Source organism: Scyliorhinus canicula, chromosome 3 (assembly GCF_902713615.1).
Source record: "Scyliorhinus canicula chromosome 3, sScyCan1.1, whole genome shotgun sequence".
NCBI classification, from domain to species: domain Eukaryota; kingdom Metazoa; phylum Chordata; class Chondrichthyes; order Carcharhiniformes; family Scyliorhinidae; genus Scyliorhinus; species Scyliorhinus canicula.
Window position 1 is genome coordinate 242,409,983 of NC_052148.1, and position 20,085 is coordinate 242,430,067.

Consider the following 20,085-nt stretch of genomic DNA (forward strand, 5'->3'; position numbering starts at 1 on the left):
AATTGCCCCTTATGTCGAAAAGTTAGGTGGGGTTATGGGGCTGGAGCGTGGGCTTAGGTAGGGTGATCTTTCGGAGGGTTGATGCAGACTTGATGGGCTGAATAGCCTCCTACACCTCGACTCTTATGGTTCTATGGAACTTGGACAGAGGCTAAATGCAAATACTAAACTGTTTAAAAGGCCACAAGGTTCTTAAGCTCAGCTCAGTAAATTTGTCTAAACAGTCTTAAATGGTAAAGTAATTGTTTTTTCATGAGGTTTCTGTGAAAAGACATGAAGCCCTGAATTATAAGGGTGTTTTTCCTCGACTTCTTCAATTACAATTCTTACAAGTGATATTACCCATCAAAGTTTAAAAAAAATTTACAGTAGCCAATGATCTTTTTCCAATTAAGTGGCAATTTAGTGTGGCCAATCCATTGACCCAGCACATTTTTGGGCTGTGGGGGTGAGACCCATGCAGACATGGGGAGAATGTGCAAACTCGGACAGTGACCCGGGGCCGGGATCGAACCCAGGACCTCGGTGCCATGAGGCAGCAGTGCTAACCAATGCGCCGCCATGCCACCCTCTTTATCAAAGTTGAACGTAACATAGAAAAGGGAGTAGGCAGTCCTGCTCTACCATTCAATACCTAGCCTACACTCCGGTTTCCTGCCTGTTCCCCGTAAACTGCTGATTCTCTGAAAAACCCTCACTTCTGTCTAGTTCAGACTTGACTATATGCAATGATTCCACCTTCACGCCTCTTGGGGATAGAGAATTCTAAAGATTCACAACTTTTAGAGAAGAAATTCCTCCTCTCTGCCCCGAATAGGTGCCCTGTTATTCTAGTTCCATGTTCCTCAATGAGGGGAAATATCCTCTCAGCATCTTCCCGGTGGAGCCCCCTTAGAATCTGATATATTTCAATAAGATCACCTCTCATTCTTCTAACCTCCAGTGGGTTTAGGCACAACCTGGTCAATCTTTCTTCATAAAACAACTAGTAGGAGTAACCACAGCACAGTCCTAATCAGCGCCGGCCCTAGGGTTGCTAGCGCCCCGGGCAAGCTGAACTTCGGCGCCCTTACAAGTATAATTTTTTAAAAATTTTCACAAGGAGAAAAACTGAAAATGTAGAATAAAGAGTTTCAAAATTCAGCAGTTACAATACAACCTGGCGGCGTTCACAGCTCAGCCACTCTGTACAGTAACGCGAACCGCTTCCCGGACCCACTGCTGGACACACGAGTCACCCCAGAGCCATTTGGCAAATAGTTCACATTTAGCCTCACAACTTTTAATGGGTAGAAATTGTTTCGTTTCTATATTCTGTCCAGGACCGATCTTCAATTCACTGTGTACACAACTAACCTGTCTCTCATTTAAAAAACAAAAACTGTCTGCCCCTCAAAACATACCATGATGGTCAGGACAGGACCCGAACGCTGTCCAATTGATAACAAATGAAATGTTTCTGAATCACCCGAGCGACGATCCGCGAAACCTTCTCCCTCAGATGCATGTGCTGCACATTCAGTAACTTTAACCAGATGTCAGACTTTTCCCTTCTCGCGGCTGCAAAAGGACGTCTGAAGCGAACTCGTGATTGTTGGCCTCTGCACCGACAAACGGTCTCAGGCGTGTGGTCAAGGGGGGAAAAAAAGTTGGAGCAAAGTTTCGCAAGAGTTTTGAGACTTCAAAGGACAGACAGCTGAAGCGTCGCCGGCGCTCCGGTGAAGCTCTGGTTTCTCTGGCGAGTTAGGGAGCTGATTGGCAAACAGCAAGACCGGGGTAAGGTCAGTTGCCACTTGGTGGGAGTCGTTGCCCTGGACCTTGAAATGCCCGAAGTGCAGCAACGCCGCATTGTTACCTTCTCCTCCCAATGACAAAACAGAATTCTCTGCCAGAACTCAGATTGCTACAAATTGGTGTCCATTTCTCTGTAATTATTAACGACAGTAAGAAAATGTGATTTATTAATGGTTAACACACCAAATATCACGCATCTGTGATTAATTCTTATTTTCCAATCATGGTGAATTATATTATTGATAGGTGTGGAGGGGGAGGGGGGCTTTTTTTCTCTATTTCTTCATTGGATGAGTACAGTAAGAAGTCTTACAACACCAGGTTAAAGTCCAGTAAGAAGTCTTACAACACCAGGTTAAAGTCCAACAGGTTTGTTTCAATCACTAGCTTTCGGAGCACTGCTCCTTCCTCAGGTGAATCTACTCATTGGGTGAGACAGTGTATAATTCAGGGAATTATCCCCCCCCCCCTCAACCACACCACCCCCAAACCTGTCTGCCCTGTCCAGAGAGGGAATCTCCGCTGACAGAATCACTTCACCTTGTTCTCTTGTCTGGTCAATATGTTTGTTGTTGTTGCAGATTTCTTACAACAGAATTAGTATTTCCCCGAGCCAAGGCTGTTGATTCAGGCGACTGGAACTCTTAACCTTTTTTTTTGGTGGGGGGGTCACACGAAGTGGAGAGAGAACCTCGGAGCTAAGGTTTGGAGTCTGGATCATTCTTCGTCCAGTGAACGGGAAGCAGAACTGCAAATACAAAGCTAATCCCATCTGCAGATCTCTGTCTCCACAGAGGCTGTCAGACCTGCTGAGATTGTTCTGTCTGTTCTGGGTGGGGTGGGGGAATAGGAGGGGAGATTGTCTCCGTCTCCGGCATCCTCAGTGATTTGCTTTGATCTAAGAGGTGGTGGAGTGCTACAGTCATTTGATTCTAACAAGACGTTATTGACATTTATAGGCGGCGGGGCAGCCCTGTGGTCCCAGCAGCAGGCCCGCTGGTTGTGTTTACCAATGCCCCCCCCCCTCCATATGTGAACCCAAATGTAGAACCGGGCTTGCTTCACTATCTCGGCAGACATCAAAGCAAATATGCGTCTTCCCTTCCCGTTGAGGACTTGATCAAAAGTCACTAAAGAAATCTCACTATACCAGCAATTCACAGCAATGACTGAACATTTGTAAAGGGTTCCTAGCGCCCCCTAGCACATGGCGCCCCGGGCGACTGCCCGAGTTGCCGGTCCCTTGAGCCGGCCCTGGTCCTAATGGAGAAAAAGTTTGTTGACTACACGACCATAGTGGGTCGGATCTCGAACAATGATGAGTCAGAATACAGGAGGGAGATAGAGAACCTAGTGGATTGGTGTAACAACATCTCTTCCTCAATGCCAGCAATACTAAAGAGTTAGTCATTGACTTCAGGAAGCGAAGTATTATATACATTCTTGTCTGCATCAACGGAGCCGAGGTGGAGATGGTTGACAGCTTCAAATTCCTAGGTGTGTACATCATTAAAAATCTGTCCTGGTCCACCCACGTCGACGCAACCACTAAGAAAACACAACAGTGCCTATACTTCCTCAGGAAACTAAGGAAATTCGGCATGTCCATACTAACTGTTATCAACTTTTATCGGTGCACCATAGAAAGCATCCTATCTGGCTGCATCACAGTCTGGTATGGCAACTCCTCGGCCCAAGAGCGCAAGAAACTTCAGAGAGTCGTGAACACCGCCCAGTCCATCTCACAAACCCACCTCTCATCCATTGACTGACTCTATCTACACCTGTTGCTGTGGGAAATCAGGCCGCATAATCAAAGACCCCTCCCACCTGGCTTACTCGCTCTTCCAACTTCTTCCATTGGGCAGTAGTTACAAAAGTCTGAGAACACGTACAAACCGATTCAAAACCAGCTTCTTCCCCGCTGTTACCAGACTCCTAAACGACCCTCTTATGGACTGAACTGATTAATACTACACTCCTGTATGCTTCACCCAATTCCGGTGTCTACCTATTTACATTGTGTACCTTGTGTTGCCCTATTACGTATTTTTTTTTCATGTACTAAATGATCTGTTTGAGCTGTACCTCAGTGCACATGACTGAAAACTATTCCAATGATGATCCCTCCAGTGTTTTGTGTAGCACTATCATTGTTAAATGGGATAGATTCAGAACTGATTTAGCAACTTGAGACTGGGAATCCATGAGGCACTGTGGGTCATTGGCAGCTGTAGAACTGTACTCAACTAAACTCTCTGTAACAACATACCCTGGCACAGCCCCATTCTACTTTTACCACCAAGCCAGGGGATCAACCTTGCTTCATGAAGAGTTCAGGAGGGCATGCCAGAAGCACTACCAGGCACACCTAAAAATTAGGTAGTTAGTGAAGTTACAACATAGGATGACTTGCATACCAAACAGCAAGTGATAGCCAAAGCCAATTCCACAATCAATGAATCAAATCTAAGTCCTGCCATATCCAGCTGTGAATGGTGGTCGACAATTAAACAACTCACTGGAGGAGGGCAGCTCGTTGGCGCAGTGGGTTAGCACTGCGGCCTCATGGCGCCGAGGTCCATGGTTCGATCCCGGCTCTGGGTCACTGTCCGTGTGGAGTTTGCACATTCTCCCCGTGTTTGCGTGGGTTTCATCCCCACACCCCAAAGATGTGCAGGCTAGGTGGATTGGCCACGCTAAATTGCCCATTAATTGGAAAAATGAATTGGGTACTGTAAAAAAAAATTTTAACTCACTGGAGGAGGCTGTACAAATATTCCCATCCTCTGATGGAGAGCCTAGTACATCAGCATTTGTTACTGAAGCCGCTCATGTCCAAATGCAGCAAGACCTAGACAATATTCAGTGGTGAGTAACATTGCCTGGCACCTAATGTGGCATGAATGATCATCTCCAACAAGAGAGAATTAACCATTGCCCCATGACTTTTAATGGTATTACCGTCACTGAATCTGTCACTTTCAACATTGGGTTATCATTGACTAAAAACTGAACTAGACAAGCCATATAAATACTGTGGCCACAGAACAGCTCAGAGGCAAGGAATGGTGCAGCAAGTAACTCCTCTTCTGACTTCCTAAAGCCTGTCTACCATATACATGGCACAAGTCAGGAGTTTGATAGAATACTCTCCACTTGCCTGTGCATGTAGCTCCAACAGCACTCTGACGTTTGACATCACCCAAGGCAATGCTGCCCACTTGATTGGTGCACACCATCCACAAACATTCATGCCCTGCACCACTGACACACGATAGCAGCAGTGTGTACCATCGACAAGATGCACTGCAGGAAATCACCTTCCAAACGCCCAACCACTACCGCCTAGAAGGACAGGGCAGCAATTACATGAGAACACGACCACCTGAAAGTTCCCTTCCAGGCCATTCAACACTCTGACATTGAAGCACATTATTGTTCCTTCACTGTTGCTGGGTCAAAATCATGGAACCTCCTCCCTAACTGTGTTGTGGGTGTACCTACATCATATGGACTGCAGCAAAAGGGTGATTAGAGATGGGCAATAAATGCTGGCCTAGCCAGCAATGCCCACATCCCATCAATCAATTAAAAAATCTCTTTAATTCCAAGAATCAACCTTGTGAATCTTCTGTAAACTGCTTCCAGTCCTAGTATATCCCTCCTTTTTTTTAAAAAAAAGACCAAAACATTAGTCTCATCAATGTCGTATAGCGTTGTAGCAAGTCAGGTTTTATACTCCATTCGCCTTGCAATAAAAGGCAGCAGTCCATTTGCCTTCCAATTAATGGTTGTGCTTGCATACTAACATTTTGTGCTTCATGTCTTGGGACACCCTGATCCTTCTATAATAAAAGTCTCCATTTAAATAATATTTTCCTTTTCTGTTATAAACTAATTTCCCAGATGGGGCATCTGCCAATTTTTTTTTTTACCACTCACTTAATGTCCGCACTTTATCCTGTGGCAAATCAGTGGTAATTCACCAACCTGAAAATTACCCATTTATCCTGACACGCTTGTTAGTTAATCTGCTACCCATCCACCATTAGTTCTTACTTTGTGTGCTAATCTTTTATGTGACACCTTTTGGAAGTCAAAATTTATTACATTCATTGATTCCCCTTCATCCACCCTGCTTATTGTATCGTCAAAAAGGCTCTACTTCAATTTGTGGGAAACCAGCAGCGTCAACAGGTTTTTAAAAAAATATTTTTTTCCCACCCTTAAAGTTACAAACCAATGTGCAGAGTGGATGGGGCAAACTTTAATCCATCCCGTTGCTTGCTCCAAAAAACAATTCAAATTGAATGCAATTCATGGTCTCGACAAGAGAGACGTACAAGATCCAAGCTGACAAGAAAAGGCATCGCACCTCATCTTGGGCTTGAACTGATGCTTGATCTTAGCCAAAATTACAATTTTCTAAACGTCCTACATATACTTACTTTATAGTGGATTTCAAAGAGGATCCAGAGGATTCTTAAGGTTAAATTCTGAAAGGATGTTTCCCCTCATGGGAGAGTCCCTGACCAGAGGGCATAGTCTCAGAGTAAAGGGTGCCCATTTAAGACTGAGAGTCTTTGGAACTCCCTGCCATAAAGCGCTGTGAGGGCGGAGTCTTTGTGTATATTTAAGGCTGAGATGGATAGATTCTTGATCAGTAAGGGAATCGAAGGTTACGGGGAAAGGGCAGGAAAGTAGACGTCAGGAATGTCTTATCAGCCACGATCCTATTGAGTGGCAGAGCAGACTCCTGTTCCTATTTCTTATGGTCTTAAATTTTAACACTGACTGGTGCAAATTCAAATTTTGTTTTTGAACCTGGTTCTGTAATTACTTGACAATTATGAATATGAGATGCCCACACCCAGCAGTTAACAACTGCAAGAAACGGGCAGCTTTATTCCATGATAAACATAGAAATTATGCCTGCCTGTCAAGATTTTGTATTAATGCTTTTTAAAATCTCAGTGCTCCTGCTATTAATATAAATCCTTTTATTGTTTGATAAAACAATTGGTTCCTTCCAGTCTCTAATTTAAACACAATGGTTTTAAACAGACCAAAAACTACACATTTTGGAGGAGTTAACATTTAAACCAAATCATATCAAATAATAAATAATGTGCAAATCTAACATTTCACTGTATATTTTTCACAGACGTCACATTTGCAGTAAGTGTCTATTGGTTGTAATGTTGTCTGAGTGCACGGATGGTGAGGTCTTTGTAGTTGAAGTGATCAGAGAACATACGGCATTGTAAATGAACAAAACTGTTTATTAATTAACTAAATTACTAAAGGGCTTTGATGTAAGATCACAGTTAGATATTACGACCAAATACAAACAACTATGGTTAACTCTTATTAATGACAGGGCAGCACGGTGGCCTAGTGGTTAGCACAACCGCCTTACGGTGCTGAGGTCCCAGGTTTAATCCCGGCTCTGGGTCACTGTCCGTGTGGAGTTTGCACATTCTCCCCGTGTCTGCGTGGGTTTCACCCCCACAACCCAAAAATGTGCAGAGTAGGTGGATTGGCCACACTAAATTGACCCTTAATTGGAAAAAATAATTGGGTAATCTAAATTGATAAAAAAAACTCTTATTAATGACTGTTGACTCAGGAGCTGCTCGATATGTGACTGTGCTCTGTACTTGTTGTCCAGATTCTGTTTTGTGTGTGCTGTCCAGGAGATTACCTCCTATCTCCATGAGGCCTGTCTTCCAGTGACCTAGTCCTGTCACCACGCCACCTGTGGTTGGATGCTAGAATCTCAGTCTAGGTGCATATGGCACCTATCTATGTAGTTCGGTTATTAAATGATAAACAAATAATATTCTACATATCATTACACTGGTGTTCCTACAGAATTGTCCAACTTTATTTGTGCTGTAATTTCACCAAATGGTGAGTTCCTGGAGACTGCTATACCAAATCACGCTGCACCATTCCCTGGGATTATCAGTCCACCTGCTTCCACTGCGACATTAAGTGTGAATTTGGTATTTTAATGTCACTAATGAAGCCAGGGACGTATCAGATTGGCTGTTGAATCTTGGTTTACAATCAAAACAATACATGGAGACTTTAATGTAATCTGAACTTAGTTTTGATTTGATGTAGTAAATATTTTCAAGTAATTATTCAGGTTAACTGCTGTATGAACAAAAGGAGGGAAAAGTAACAGATCGGGTACATTGGGAACAATGTGTTGTACCCGTACAAAAAGATTTCTCCATCGGCTATGTTGAGACATCCATCATTCAATACAAACCATACAAATAAGTCGCTAAATTGTGGCATTCTTCAATTTGCTGCTATTGAAGTGAAACAATTTTGGTCAGGGTCCTAAATTTGAATAGTGGGTGTTGAACTGTCATTCAAGCTTTCTAATGGCCAGCCCACAGCTTCATGACATTTGAATGTGTTGATTTCAGAATTTATATGGCTCCACACGTACAGTTCTATCTGTTTCAGATATTGGCTACAAGCTCTGACTGCAGTCGTTTCAGTTAAAGTGAAACTTTTTCAGCAGGCCGCTTAAATTATTGAAAACCGCGTGCGGAGTTGATACCTATCTGTGGTGCATGTGCATCGCATCTCAGTCTTTTGGTGAAGATTGAGTGTAGGATTGAGCCCGAGATCCGGTGCAATGCCTGTTATTGTCAGCTTGGATCTGGTGTGTCCCTTTCATTGGAGACCGTGAATTGGCTTCATTTTGAATTTGAATTGGGAGTTTGGAGAAAGCAAGGAGATGGATTAAGGTTTTGTCCTGTCCACTACGCACATGGGCTTTGTAACTCTGAAAAAGGAATTTTAAAAAAATTAAAACGGCTTTTGCATGTGCAAAGCTCCCGTTTTACAAACTCTAATATGAGTAGCTAGGGATAAACTGACCACAACTTGTAAAATAAAACTGGAGCCTGGAAACAAGTTTGATAATTGCCATGCAATTTTAACACTAGTCTTCCAAGGTGATTCAAATGAAGAACAGATTAATTCCAAGGCTTATATTGTACCGATTCTGACTTTTGATTGAGATTATGAATGATTATTGTTCAAGTGTGTGTTTGGTTTACAGTGACTCATAATGTCACATTCTCATTAAATAAACATGGTTCGGGGCTTATTACAGGTGTTTTGGGGATTTTGTTCAGCAATTCCTCAAATTGTACATTAGTGGTCTTGCTTATTGTGGTTCTCATAATCCAAATGGGCAGATCTTCTATGAAATACAACAATAACAAACTATAAATATTTTTAGTTGGAATATCTTTGACTTACTGAGATAAATCAGCATTGTACTGCAATTGTAACATCTCTTTCAAGAAAGGAGGGAGACAAAGTTAGCCTTAACATCGGTCATTTGGGAAAATACTAGAATCCGTTATTAAAGAAGTAGTAGCAGAGCATTTAGAAAATCATAATACAATCGGGCAGAGTCAACCCAATTTTATAGAAGGTAAATCCTGTTTGACAGATATTAGATGATTTTGGAGATATAACAATCAGAGTGGATGAAGCGGTACTAGTAGAGGTACTGTACTTGGATTTCCAAAAGGTGTTTGATGTAAAAGGTTACAGCACAAAAGCTTATGGAGTTGGGGGTAATACATTAACATGGATAGATGATTGGCTAATGTTATAAGTGAAGGATAAGTGCATCATTTTCAGGTTGGCAAACTATAATTAGTGGATTGCCACAGGAATCAGTGCTAGGGCCTCAACTATTTACCATCACTATTAATGACTTGCACAAAGTGAACAACTGTATTGTAGCCACATTTATTGACTATACAAAGGTAGGTAGGAAAGCAACTTGTGAGGATTCAGAGTCTAGAAAGGGATATGGATGGGTTAAGTGAGTGGGCAAAAAATGGCAGATGGAGTATAATGTGGATAAGATTCATTTTGGCAGGAAGAACAGAAATCAAAATATTATTTAAATAGAGAAAGATAACAGATTGCATTTGTACGGAGATCTGGGTGCCCTTGGGCATGAATCACAAAGTTAGCATGTAGGTCCAGCAAGTAACTTGGAGGGCAGACGGAATGTTGGCATCATTACAAGAGGCTGAAATAAATGTAGGGAAGCCTTGCTGTAGCTACAAGGCATTGATTAGGAAAATTAACAAAGTTTTATGGGATTTAGATTTGCATTGGGAAACTTTAGAAATAAGGTGTAGCTGTAAATGTGTTTAATTTCATGTAATTGTGCCTGGAAGGACCTATTTTTAGATTCATGCCGGTGGTTGGTTAAGTTCCAACTGTGATTAGAGAGGGCTACAGCATGATTAATAAATAGCAGTAGCAGGGGACAAGAGGCCACCTCCCTTTGTTCTTGGTTTAACTGAAAAGCCAGAGCTGTTTGAGAGATGGTGAGAGATAAGTCAGCTCTCACAGCTCTAGAAGTAGTTGGTTTAGAACCAAGAACAATACAGCACAGAAACAGGTCCTTCGGCCCTCCATCACCTGTATCGTTCCATACCCCATCTGTTCATGTGCCTATCCAGATAAGTCTTAAAGATCGTTAGAGAGGAACGCCTCAGCTTTGCTTCAGAAAAAACATACCCTGGGGGTAATGGTTATTTAAAGAGCATTTTGTTAAGGAAATTAGAGAAATAAAGAGAGGTTTCCAAGAAGTCTGAGGTTTAAGATGCTAGAACAGAAACCTTTTCGGTAGAGACACAGAGCTCCGGGGAAGACGAGAAATGCACCTGAAGTGATTTTACAGTGCTGTGAGACATTATACAGTTTGTGATATTATTTGAAATAATTGAGTAAATCAGTGACTGTATCTCAGAGTTTGCACAGACGCCTTTTAAGACAAAGAAATCCTAAAGCGGTTTGTGCAAAATCCTGGTCTGGAGTCACTGTGAAAAGTGGAGTGGAAACTGTTTAAAAGTATCAATTGGGAAACCTGGTCTGGATATCAGAATGCAAACCGCCAAGGGGAAGCATAATTACAAGAGTGCAGAATAAAGCATTCAGCCCTGGGGTCTGCACCCGCCCTTGGAAAGAGCACCCTGCTTAAGCCCATGCCTTCACCCTAACTCTGTAACCCAGTTACCCAACCTAACCTTTTGGACACTAAGGGGCAATTTAGCCAATCCACCTAACCTGCACATTTTTGGACTGTGGGTGGAAACCGGAGCACCCGGAGGAAACCCACGCAGACACAAGGAGAAAGTGCAAACTCCACCCAGTCACCCGAGGAATTGAACCTGGGTCCCTGGAGCTGTGAGCCAGCAGTGCTAACCACTGTGCAACCGTGCCGCCCAACCTTTCACTCTCATGTGAAAATCCCTTAATGGTCTCATCTTTCCCGTATGTCTGTCTTCCTCCCAGCCTTACACCAGCTTCTTCCATGTTCCACTGCAACCCCCCGCCCCACCCTCTCTCCACTAAACCACCAGATTCTCTATTCTTTTGACTCTTATTGCATCCCCTCTCTTGTCTCACCATTTGAGCTATGCCAACACCTGTCTAAGCCATCCCCTCTGCACCTCTGTCCCCTCCCCCTCCCTTTTCAAGATCCTCTTTAAAATTTCAGTTCTTAGAATAAGCTTTTGATTACCACTAATTTGGCTTGGTGTTTTTTTAATTGTGCCTCTGAAGAATTTTAAGCTGTTTTTCTGCTTTTTAAAAAGTGCTATCCATGCGCTGGTCAGTGCAAGGTGTACTTCACATGGCTGATTTACTTTTGGCCTGGTGCATGGTGGTATTCTCCAAGGTTCAGTACAAGGACCACTGTTTCAATATACAGGGGGTGGGGCGCACAAGAACAGAGACCTGGGGTTGTTTGTGCAGAAATATTCGAAGGTGGCAAGAAAGATTAACAAAGAAATTTAATAAAGTCTAGGATCGATACTTGGCTTTATAAATAGGGACTTTCAGGGACATAAAAGTACAAAATCTAGGAAATTGTGTAAAAAATCTCTAAAACAAAACTTGGGCCCAGTTGCCTTCATTTACGGGCACCACACTTCAGGAAGGATGTAAATGCTTCGAAGAGGGTATGGAAGATATTTGCTAGCACGGTTCCAAGGATGAGGGATTGCAATTGTGTAAAGAAACTGAGATTTTTCACCATTTTTAGAACAGAAAAAAGATTTGATTTTCGGCTAAAGAAAAGCTTTTTCCAATGACTGAAGGGCCAATAACCAGAGAACAAAACATTTAAGGCGATTGCCAAAAAGAAAGCGACATGAGGGACAAACTATTTTTTAAATACGATGAGTGATTAGGATTTAGAATGTGCTGTCTGATCAGTGCTGGAAAGAAATTTAACAGTAACTTTCCAATAGAAAATTGGATAAATTCTTGAGGAAAAAATTGCAAGAATATGGGAATGAGTCAATGGAATATTCAATGGAAGGAGGATACAGAATAGATGGGCTGAATGGCCTCATTCCTGTTCTATGCTATTCCATAATGCTTTGATAATTTATTGTAGAATTCAGTGATCATCCTGGTGATTCTAAATGAACGCACAGGAATTTAGTGTATAAGTAGATAATCATGATGTATAATCCCTTTTTTTTTTCTCTCTTCTCTCCCCTTCCAGGCTGTGAATTGAAGATCACTTTGGTTTGAACTTACAGATATTAAAATTATTGACCTTCAGTGAGCCTTTTGGCTGTTTCTCCTGCCTTTTGTTTTTGTCTTCAGACAATGGCACGTTACAGATACTTCATATTTAATCAGCGTGGTATGGTTGTCCTGGGAATTCTGCAGATCGCTTGTGCTGCAGTGTGTGTGGTATCTGGTTTTATGGATACAATCTTTCGGAAATCCTCAGTACTTAGTAGAACTAGAATACCCATCTGGACTGGCACGGTAAAACCAAAATAATTTAGTTTTAAGTGTAACTTTTAATATAAATTTTTTAAATGATTTCAGTTTTTTTTTTAAAAAGTCCACGAATCAATGATGAATTTTTTTTTTTCAGGCAATGGCCTTTCCGGGGGTTCTGGCGTTATTTTCTTCTCAGAGAAAGAATCCTATTCTAGTAAGTGTCTTTCAGGGGAAACTGCATAATATACATCATGGAATTTAAAAAAACATTAGTTCACTTATTCATTTTAATCCTTTTTAATTACCACTTGGATGTGCTTGGTTGACTGGGTGAATAGGTGACCAGCTCCTTTTAACCCATTCACCCAGTCTTTGATAAAGAGTCATTGGACTCGAAACGTTAACTCTTTTCTCTCCCTACAGATGCTGCCAGACCTGCTGAGATTTTCCAGCATTTTCTCTTTCGTTTCAGATTCCAGCATCCGCAGTAATTTGCTTTTATCTTTTTAACTTTGAATGTGCTTGGATACCCAAGACTTTAAACAATGACTTTTTTCCCACCATCCATGAAGAACTGAGCATATATAGATTGGGTTTAGTAGATATGTTGATTTAATGGAATCTTTTCAAAGTATTAAGCAAAGTCTTTTAAAGTCAAAATAGACAATGATGCTGCTTCTTAAATTCGGCCTCATTGAATCTTGAGGGGTTGCTTTGGATATTAAGATTTAGATTTTTGTCAGGTTGCTCGCATCTTGAGCTCATTTGTGAGAATAGCAATTTGTCAGTTTCCATTTTCGATGGTGGACGGCCGAGTCTGTGGGCGCGATTGTCTGGAAAGATTTCCAAGTGCTGTAGCAAGCGGGAAATGCCACAAGCTTCCTGGCGCTCAGCCCAGCGAGGCCCTCGATGCTATTCAACGTTAATTGGCCCACTTAACGAGGCCTCACTGGCTTCTTGCCGCAAATGAAAGCTCGTCAGCTGACTCGCTGGCACCACGCTTGCCAGCCCCCAGCTAACAATTTTGAGAAGCACTTAAGCGGCACTTACCAACCCCAGCCAGTTTGCAATAATGGCTTGAAGGAGACAAGATTCGGGGACACTGACTTGGGGAAGCTGCTAGATGCCGTGGAGACCAGGAGGGATGTTGTATTCCCCGAGGGTCCAGGAATGTTCTCCATAGGGCAGCCAGTGATCCTGTGATGATGTGGCGGCAGCTATGAGCGCATGGAGTGTGACCAAGAGTGCTGGCCTCCAGTGCAGGAAGAAGATCAATGACCTACACTGGGCAACACGAGTGAGTAGACACCGACGCCCCCCTCAACTCTCCATCCTTCCCCCAACCCTCCCTTCACACTCACACCCTCACCACCACCTCTGTGAACCATCTAACAATGTCCTCTGTGTTTCCTCAGGAAAAACTCTCCCATAATCGCCGCGAGGGCCCAGACTGGCGGTGATGTGCTGGCCATAAGAATCCTCACCACCTTCAAGCAACATGCTCTGGAGGTGACTGGGGTGGCCGAGGCGATCACCCACGTGGAGCCTGGCGGACGCCGCAAAGGTGAGTAACCACCGGGCTCCACCCGAGGGACCTGTCAGAGGTGAGTTGTCATTGCCTTACTGACTGACACAACCCTCCCATTGACCGCAGTTCCTCTAGCTGACGGCGCTGACACATCCCAGGTGGCCCTCTCTCCAGTCTTCCAGGATACCACCTCCGAGGAGAGCTCTGAGGATGCCACCATAATAGTCGTGGCACAGCTACCATTCCCACCCTCCACCAGCGTAAATACACACACCTCAGTGGGAAACGTTAGTGGTCATGTTTCTGGGGCACAATCTGGTGAGTACCATACAGCTGCTGATGTACATCTGGTGAAGGCAGGAATTCCCAGGCGGATAGCAGTCGGAGGTCTGTAGTATTCCAGGACCGAGCTGGGTCCCAGTCTGGTGCCGGAGCTGATAGAGACATTAAGGAGCGGCCGGGAAATTCAGAGGGAGAAGTCAGCGTCACGCCAGCAGATTCATAGCCACTTGGAGGAGTCCCAGAGTCTCTGGGCGCAGGAGATGGACCGGTAATGCCTGACACAGAGGCCAGCGCTCTCAGATGGGAATGACTGAAGCGCTGCGGAGCATTTCCCAGTCACAAGTGGGCATTGCAGAGCATGGCCCAGTCACTGAGGAGCATCACCGTGGGCATCAACACCATGGGGAACCGCCAGGGCTGGCAGAGCCGGATGATGCAGGGGCAGTAGGAGCTCGAACCAGCTTCCCCTCTATCCCAAGGTGAACCCCAGGGCCCTATGGGCACCAAGCGGGAGGAGGGGGCCCACCCCATGGAGTGGGGATGGTGACCATCAGCTCCCCGGGGTTCCAGCCCTCTGATGCCACGTCTCGCAGCCAGCACAGAAGACAGGACGGCATGGCTGTGCGTGTGCCATCGACAAGTGCCCAAATCCCTGGGCACACCGCGTCAGGTGATGGGTGCGAGTGAGCACTCGCAGACGGTCAGTGGTCAGACTATGGTATATATTGAGGAGCACCGGCACTTGGCTCTCTGGGTTATCATCACCCCCCTGCCCTTTACAGTGCCGACACAATCCCAGCACCCTGGAGTGATATGACACAGATCCTGGGGGGAGTGGGGGTGATGGACCAGGCCATGTCCTAAGTGAATGGGGTTGAGTGGCTCTCTGGGCTTGCCTTGCTCCTCACCCCTGCTGTCTGTCCTACAGCCTCCGGCTGGTCCTACCGGTTCCTCCTCATTCTCATTCTCCAGGCCCTGCTGGTCCGGCGTCTCGTCCTCATCCTCCTCCTCAGATGTGGCCACATGTTCCTCATCACCAACCTCCAGCATGTCGCCCCACTGCTGTGCGAGGTTGTGGAGGGCACAACAAACCACCACAAAGCGGGCAGCCCCTCCGGGCAGTGTACTGGAGTGCACCACCGGAGTGGCCAAGGCATCGGAACAGCATCTTGCGATGCACTGTTCGATCAAAGCTCAGTTGGTCACATGGGCCCTGTTGTATCAGATCTCTGCTTCAGTCACTGGCCTCCTGGTGTCATTAGCCAGGTCCTCAGCGGGTACCCCTTATCCTCCAAGAGCCAGCCGCCCACCCTGGGGTGCTCCTCGAAGAGGCCGAGGATGACTGACTGCCTCAGGATGTAGTTGTCGTGCACACTCCCCGGGAAGCATGCACACACGTGCATTATCTTCATCTGGTGGTCGCACATGAGCTAGATGTTGAGGGAGTGGAACCCCTTCCTGTTAACATATGGCCCGGTGAGCGCAGGGCGACATTCTTGGCATCTTGACCCCTCTGGACCTGGTCATCCCAGCGATGGTGGAGAAACTTACTGGCCGAGCATCTTGTTGGGCCTGGTCCATGTCAAAGATTATGTAGTTTCCGCCCGGGCATACAGAGCATCCGTGACATGTCGGATGCATCTGTGGCCTGTGAGATACCACACAGGTTCCCCTCGAGCCCTGGAATGATCCCGTAGCATAAACGGTCAGGGCTGCGGTGACCTTGACACTCACCGGGAGGGGGTGTCCACCTCCTCCATGTGGTGCCAGGTCCGCGAGAACGTGGCACAGGTGCTGCACCATCTCCTTGTTGAGGCAGAGTCTTTTGCAACACGCACTGTCCGTCATCTGTTCAAATGACCAGCGACGCCTGTACACCTTGGACTGTCGTGATACTCTCCCTCTGGGTCCCTCCTTGGCCTGAAGGGGGGGCTGAGTCGTCAGTTGTGCGGGCGGGGTCCAGCACATAGGCCGCGGCCTCGAGCATCTGCATCCGTTGCTGCTGCCGCCATCTCCGGTAGCACCACTAGGGCAACTTCTGCATTCAATATCTCTGCCATAAGTGTTCAATATTTGTAAGGAATTGGGAGAGGATGTCAGACTGACAGACAGCGGTGACTCGCAGCTGGGACCCTCCACTCTTTTCCCCCCCCCCCAAAACCCGGAACACCCTGCCCACGCGCACCCGGCCGCAGCGGGCTCCCTTCACCAGACCCTGTGCCCCGGACACCCACTTGTAACGTTACCTGGACCAAGTGATGGTCCCCTTTCCGTGGCACTCCCCCACCCTCCGGCCATGGACATGGCCCTGGAGCTGTGTCCTATCCCCTGGGTGTTCGGATGTTGGCTGCTGCGAGTGTAGTGGTGCCTCACGGTGTCCAGGCTTTGCAGTCTGATTGGGATGCTAGGCAATGACTCCCACATGCTACATGGCCCACCCACCCACGGGAATCCACTTGGGGTGGTTATTAACCACGATTGCCAATTCCCTATTTGTGCTAGCCTTCAGCCGCACGGCCAGAGGCCTCGGCTGTTGGTGGGGGTTGTGGGTGGTTGGTGGGGTAGACGGGCAGGGATAAGGGTTGCCGCTAGAATGGGTAAAAACAATCCAGAGATTGGCATGGCAGTGCCGTGAGTAGTTGCGCCCCCTTCCCATGCTGGCCCACCCCTGCGGAAGGTCCCCCATCCCAAGCTGAGGGTCCCGCACCACCCGCCAGGTTCACGTTTTTCAAAAGGAGTATTAATCGGCGCCAGCGTGACCACCTGATGGTGAGGCCGATGAATGACGGGAAGCCGTAGGATAAGGGTGGCTCTCGTTAATTGTATGGAAATAGGGCATAAGTGGTGATAATTAGTTTCTCACCACATTACGGCAAGATCCCAGTTTCACCTTCGGGAGCGGGCCGGTTGCATTGCAAACTATTTGGCGCCTGGCGCGGTTCTCGTGTCTGCCTCTTTCCCCCCCCCCCCCCCACTATTCACTAGCCTCGTTTCACTTGAGCAAGAGCATAACTAGGCCGGAGAATCACATCCCGTGTGTTCAAGGGGATTTCCCATCCATGTGACAGTATGGCTGCATTACTCCCAGTCTACTCACTCATGAAAATCCATCTGATCAACCAGTATCTATGCTATGAACTCTAGAAATGTGTTTGTCCTTCGATGGTGAGTAAGGAAAGGATGTCGGGATAGTGATGAATAAGAAGACTGTTGACCGGAGGGAGGGGCACCATTTTGTCTTCTCTCCTCATCTGAGGCAGTTGTTATTGTGTTGAACTGTTTCAATTAAATTTAAGGCCCTCTTGTGCCAATCTGTTGGATCAGCCCAATATCCTATGGGCAGCACGGTAGCACAAGTGGATAGCACTGTGGCTTCACAGCGCCAGGGTCCCAGGTTCGATTCCCTGCTGGGTCACTGTCTGTGCAGAATTTGCACGTTCTCCCCGTGCCTGCGTGGGTTTCCTCCCACAGTCCAAAGATGTGCAGGTTGGGTGGATTGGCCAAGCTAAATTGCCCTTAATGTCCAAAGGGCTTAGGGGGAGTTATTGGGTTGCAGGGATAGGGCTTAATGTGGGTCAGTGGGCCGGGTGGCCTCCTTCTGCACTGTATGTTCTATGTAATCCTATTTTGAAACAAGCTAGTGGTTAATATTCCGAAAGCAGAACATTGCGGATGCTGGATACATGCAGGGGTGCTGCTGACGGAAATGTAAAATACTGAAACAAGCAAAGAAAAGGGAACAATATTGGAGCACAGATATCGATTCCCAGAAAGCTATAAAGTGTTACAAGGTGCTGTTCATCAAACCTGCTTTGTGCTTCACTAGCACAGTGCAGTATGCTGAGGACTGAAATGTCAGTGTGAGAGCAAGGGGGAAGATGAAAACTGAGAGGCCACCGGACGTTCGGGGTCATGCTTGCAGTCTTGAATGGAGAGGTTCAGCAAAGCAGTCACCTAATCTTCATTTGGTCTCGCCAGTGCAGAGGAGGCCACATAATGAGTAGTGAATACAGCAGACTCAGTGGCGTGCAGAGGTGTGGTGATGCCCGGGGCAAATCTTGACTGTATGCCCCAAAGACTCAAGTATAAGGCCTAATATACTGAGAAATATTATGAGAAAGGAAAACATTTTGAATATATAAACACAGATGAAACATGAAATAAACGCTTTATTCGATTTTAATATAAATCAATCAAATTTATTCCAAGTTCTTTTCCCCAAATGATACCTCCTGTCACAAAACACCTGAACTACTTCACTTTTTACATCAGCTGTGAGAAATTCTTTTTCAATGCTTATTAAAGCCAGGTTGGTCAGTCGCTCCTGTGACATAGAAGACCTCAGATATGTTTTTATTAATTTCAGTTTTGAAAATGACCTTTCACAGCTTGCGACTGAAAATGCGATTGTAAGCAGTAATCTGTATGAAACACACAGCGTCGGAAAGACATCCCTCCCATACTGCAGTAAAGACTCCAGAGCATCTTTAGGATCGGGGGAACTCTATTCCCTCCAGCTCGAAGGAGCATCACAAAATCAATAATTTTGTCATATAACTGAATTGCAACCACATCATTGTCATAATAATTTGCAAAGTCTGAACATTCCTTTTTTAATTTCTCTCTTTCTTGTTCATCTTCAATCACTCCTGAATTCAAGTTCAGAAGAAAAGAAAATCGGTCACTGAGTCTTTGAAGACGGACACTGCGGTCTTCAATTTCAGTTTTTAATCTGTTCACAATCTCTACCATTACTCTATTCATTTCTTCTTGTGCCGTCAGTCCACTATCTCTTGCTGACTCTCCAGGCATTATTCTTCTTCTCCTTGTTCGTACAATTGGTATTCCCCAATTTTCACAATATTCATTGGCTAAATCTATTGCATTGTGGATAATTTCATCATTCTTCAAATTCAAGATATGAATAAGTCCTCTCAGATCACAAGAAGCTTCATGGAACCCCATTTTCGGATCCTGCAAACGTTTTGAGACTTTATCCACTGATGATAAAACTGAGTACCAAAAATTTAATAAAGCTATAAACGGGAACTGTTGAATAGAGTTCAGTAGCGATCCTGTATCAGATTTAGTTTCCCTTGAAAATTCTCCTTCCAGCAGGTGTTGAAGGCTTGCAATAACGTTGTCACACTCTTCGTGGATTACTTGCACAGCATCATGGCTGGAACTCCATCTTGTGTCACACTGTCTTTTCACAGTCCGAGTGACAAATGATTTTAACACTTCCCAACGAGAAGTAGATGAAGAAAAAAAAGTAAAGAGTTTTCCTAGACTGCCAAAAAATGTAACAACAACAGGTTGCACCTCACTTGCATGGACACAGGCCAAATTGAGGCTGTGGTTCTCGCAGTTCACAAACACAGCTTTTGGGTTAACTTCAAGAATTTTTTGTTGAACATCTCCTCTCACTCCAGCCATAACTGCTGCGTTATCATATGCTTGACCACGACAGTCATTCATGGAAATTTTGTCTTCTTCCAATTTTTCCTGAATTTTATTTACCAGGCTGACTGCATCTTTCTTGTTGACTTGAAAAAATCCCAGAAATGTCTCCTTTATTTCTACTTTTCTGTTTTCATCAATATGAACGTAACGCAGAATTTCAGAAACCTGATCTTCATGGGCAATATCTGGAGTTGAATCCAGCATTATGCTAA

General features: G+C 45.1%; 1 protein-coding gene across 2 annotated transcripts in view; it reads left to right on the plus strand.

The window, feature by feature from the left end:
- Positions 1-20,085, plus strand: part of zgc:113425 (uncharacterized protein LOC541425 homolog) — a 44,810-nt gene that overhangs the window by 1,809 nt on the left and 22,916 nt on the right. For both annotated transcript variants that reach the window (XM_038792479.1, XM_038792480.1), the window contains exons 3-4: positions 12,371-12,642; positions 12,755-12,814. In XM_038792479.1, coding sequence (XP_038648407.1) covers positions 12,478-12,642; positions 12,755-12,814 — 225 coding nt within the window. In that variant the 5' untranslated portion in view covers positions 12,371-12,477. The remainder of the gene's footprint in view (positions 1-12,370; positions 12,643-12,754; positions 12,815-20,085) is intronic.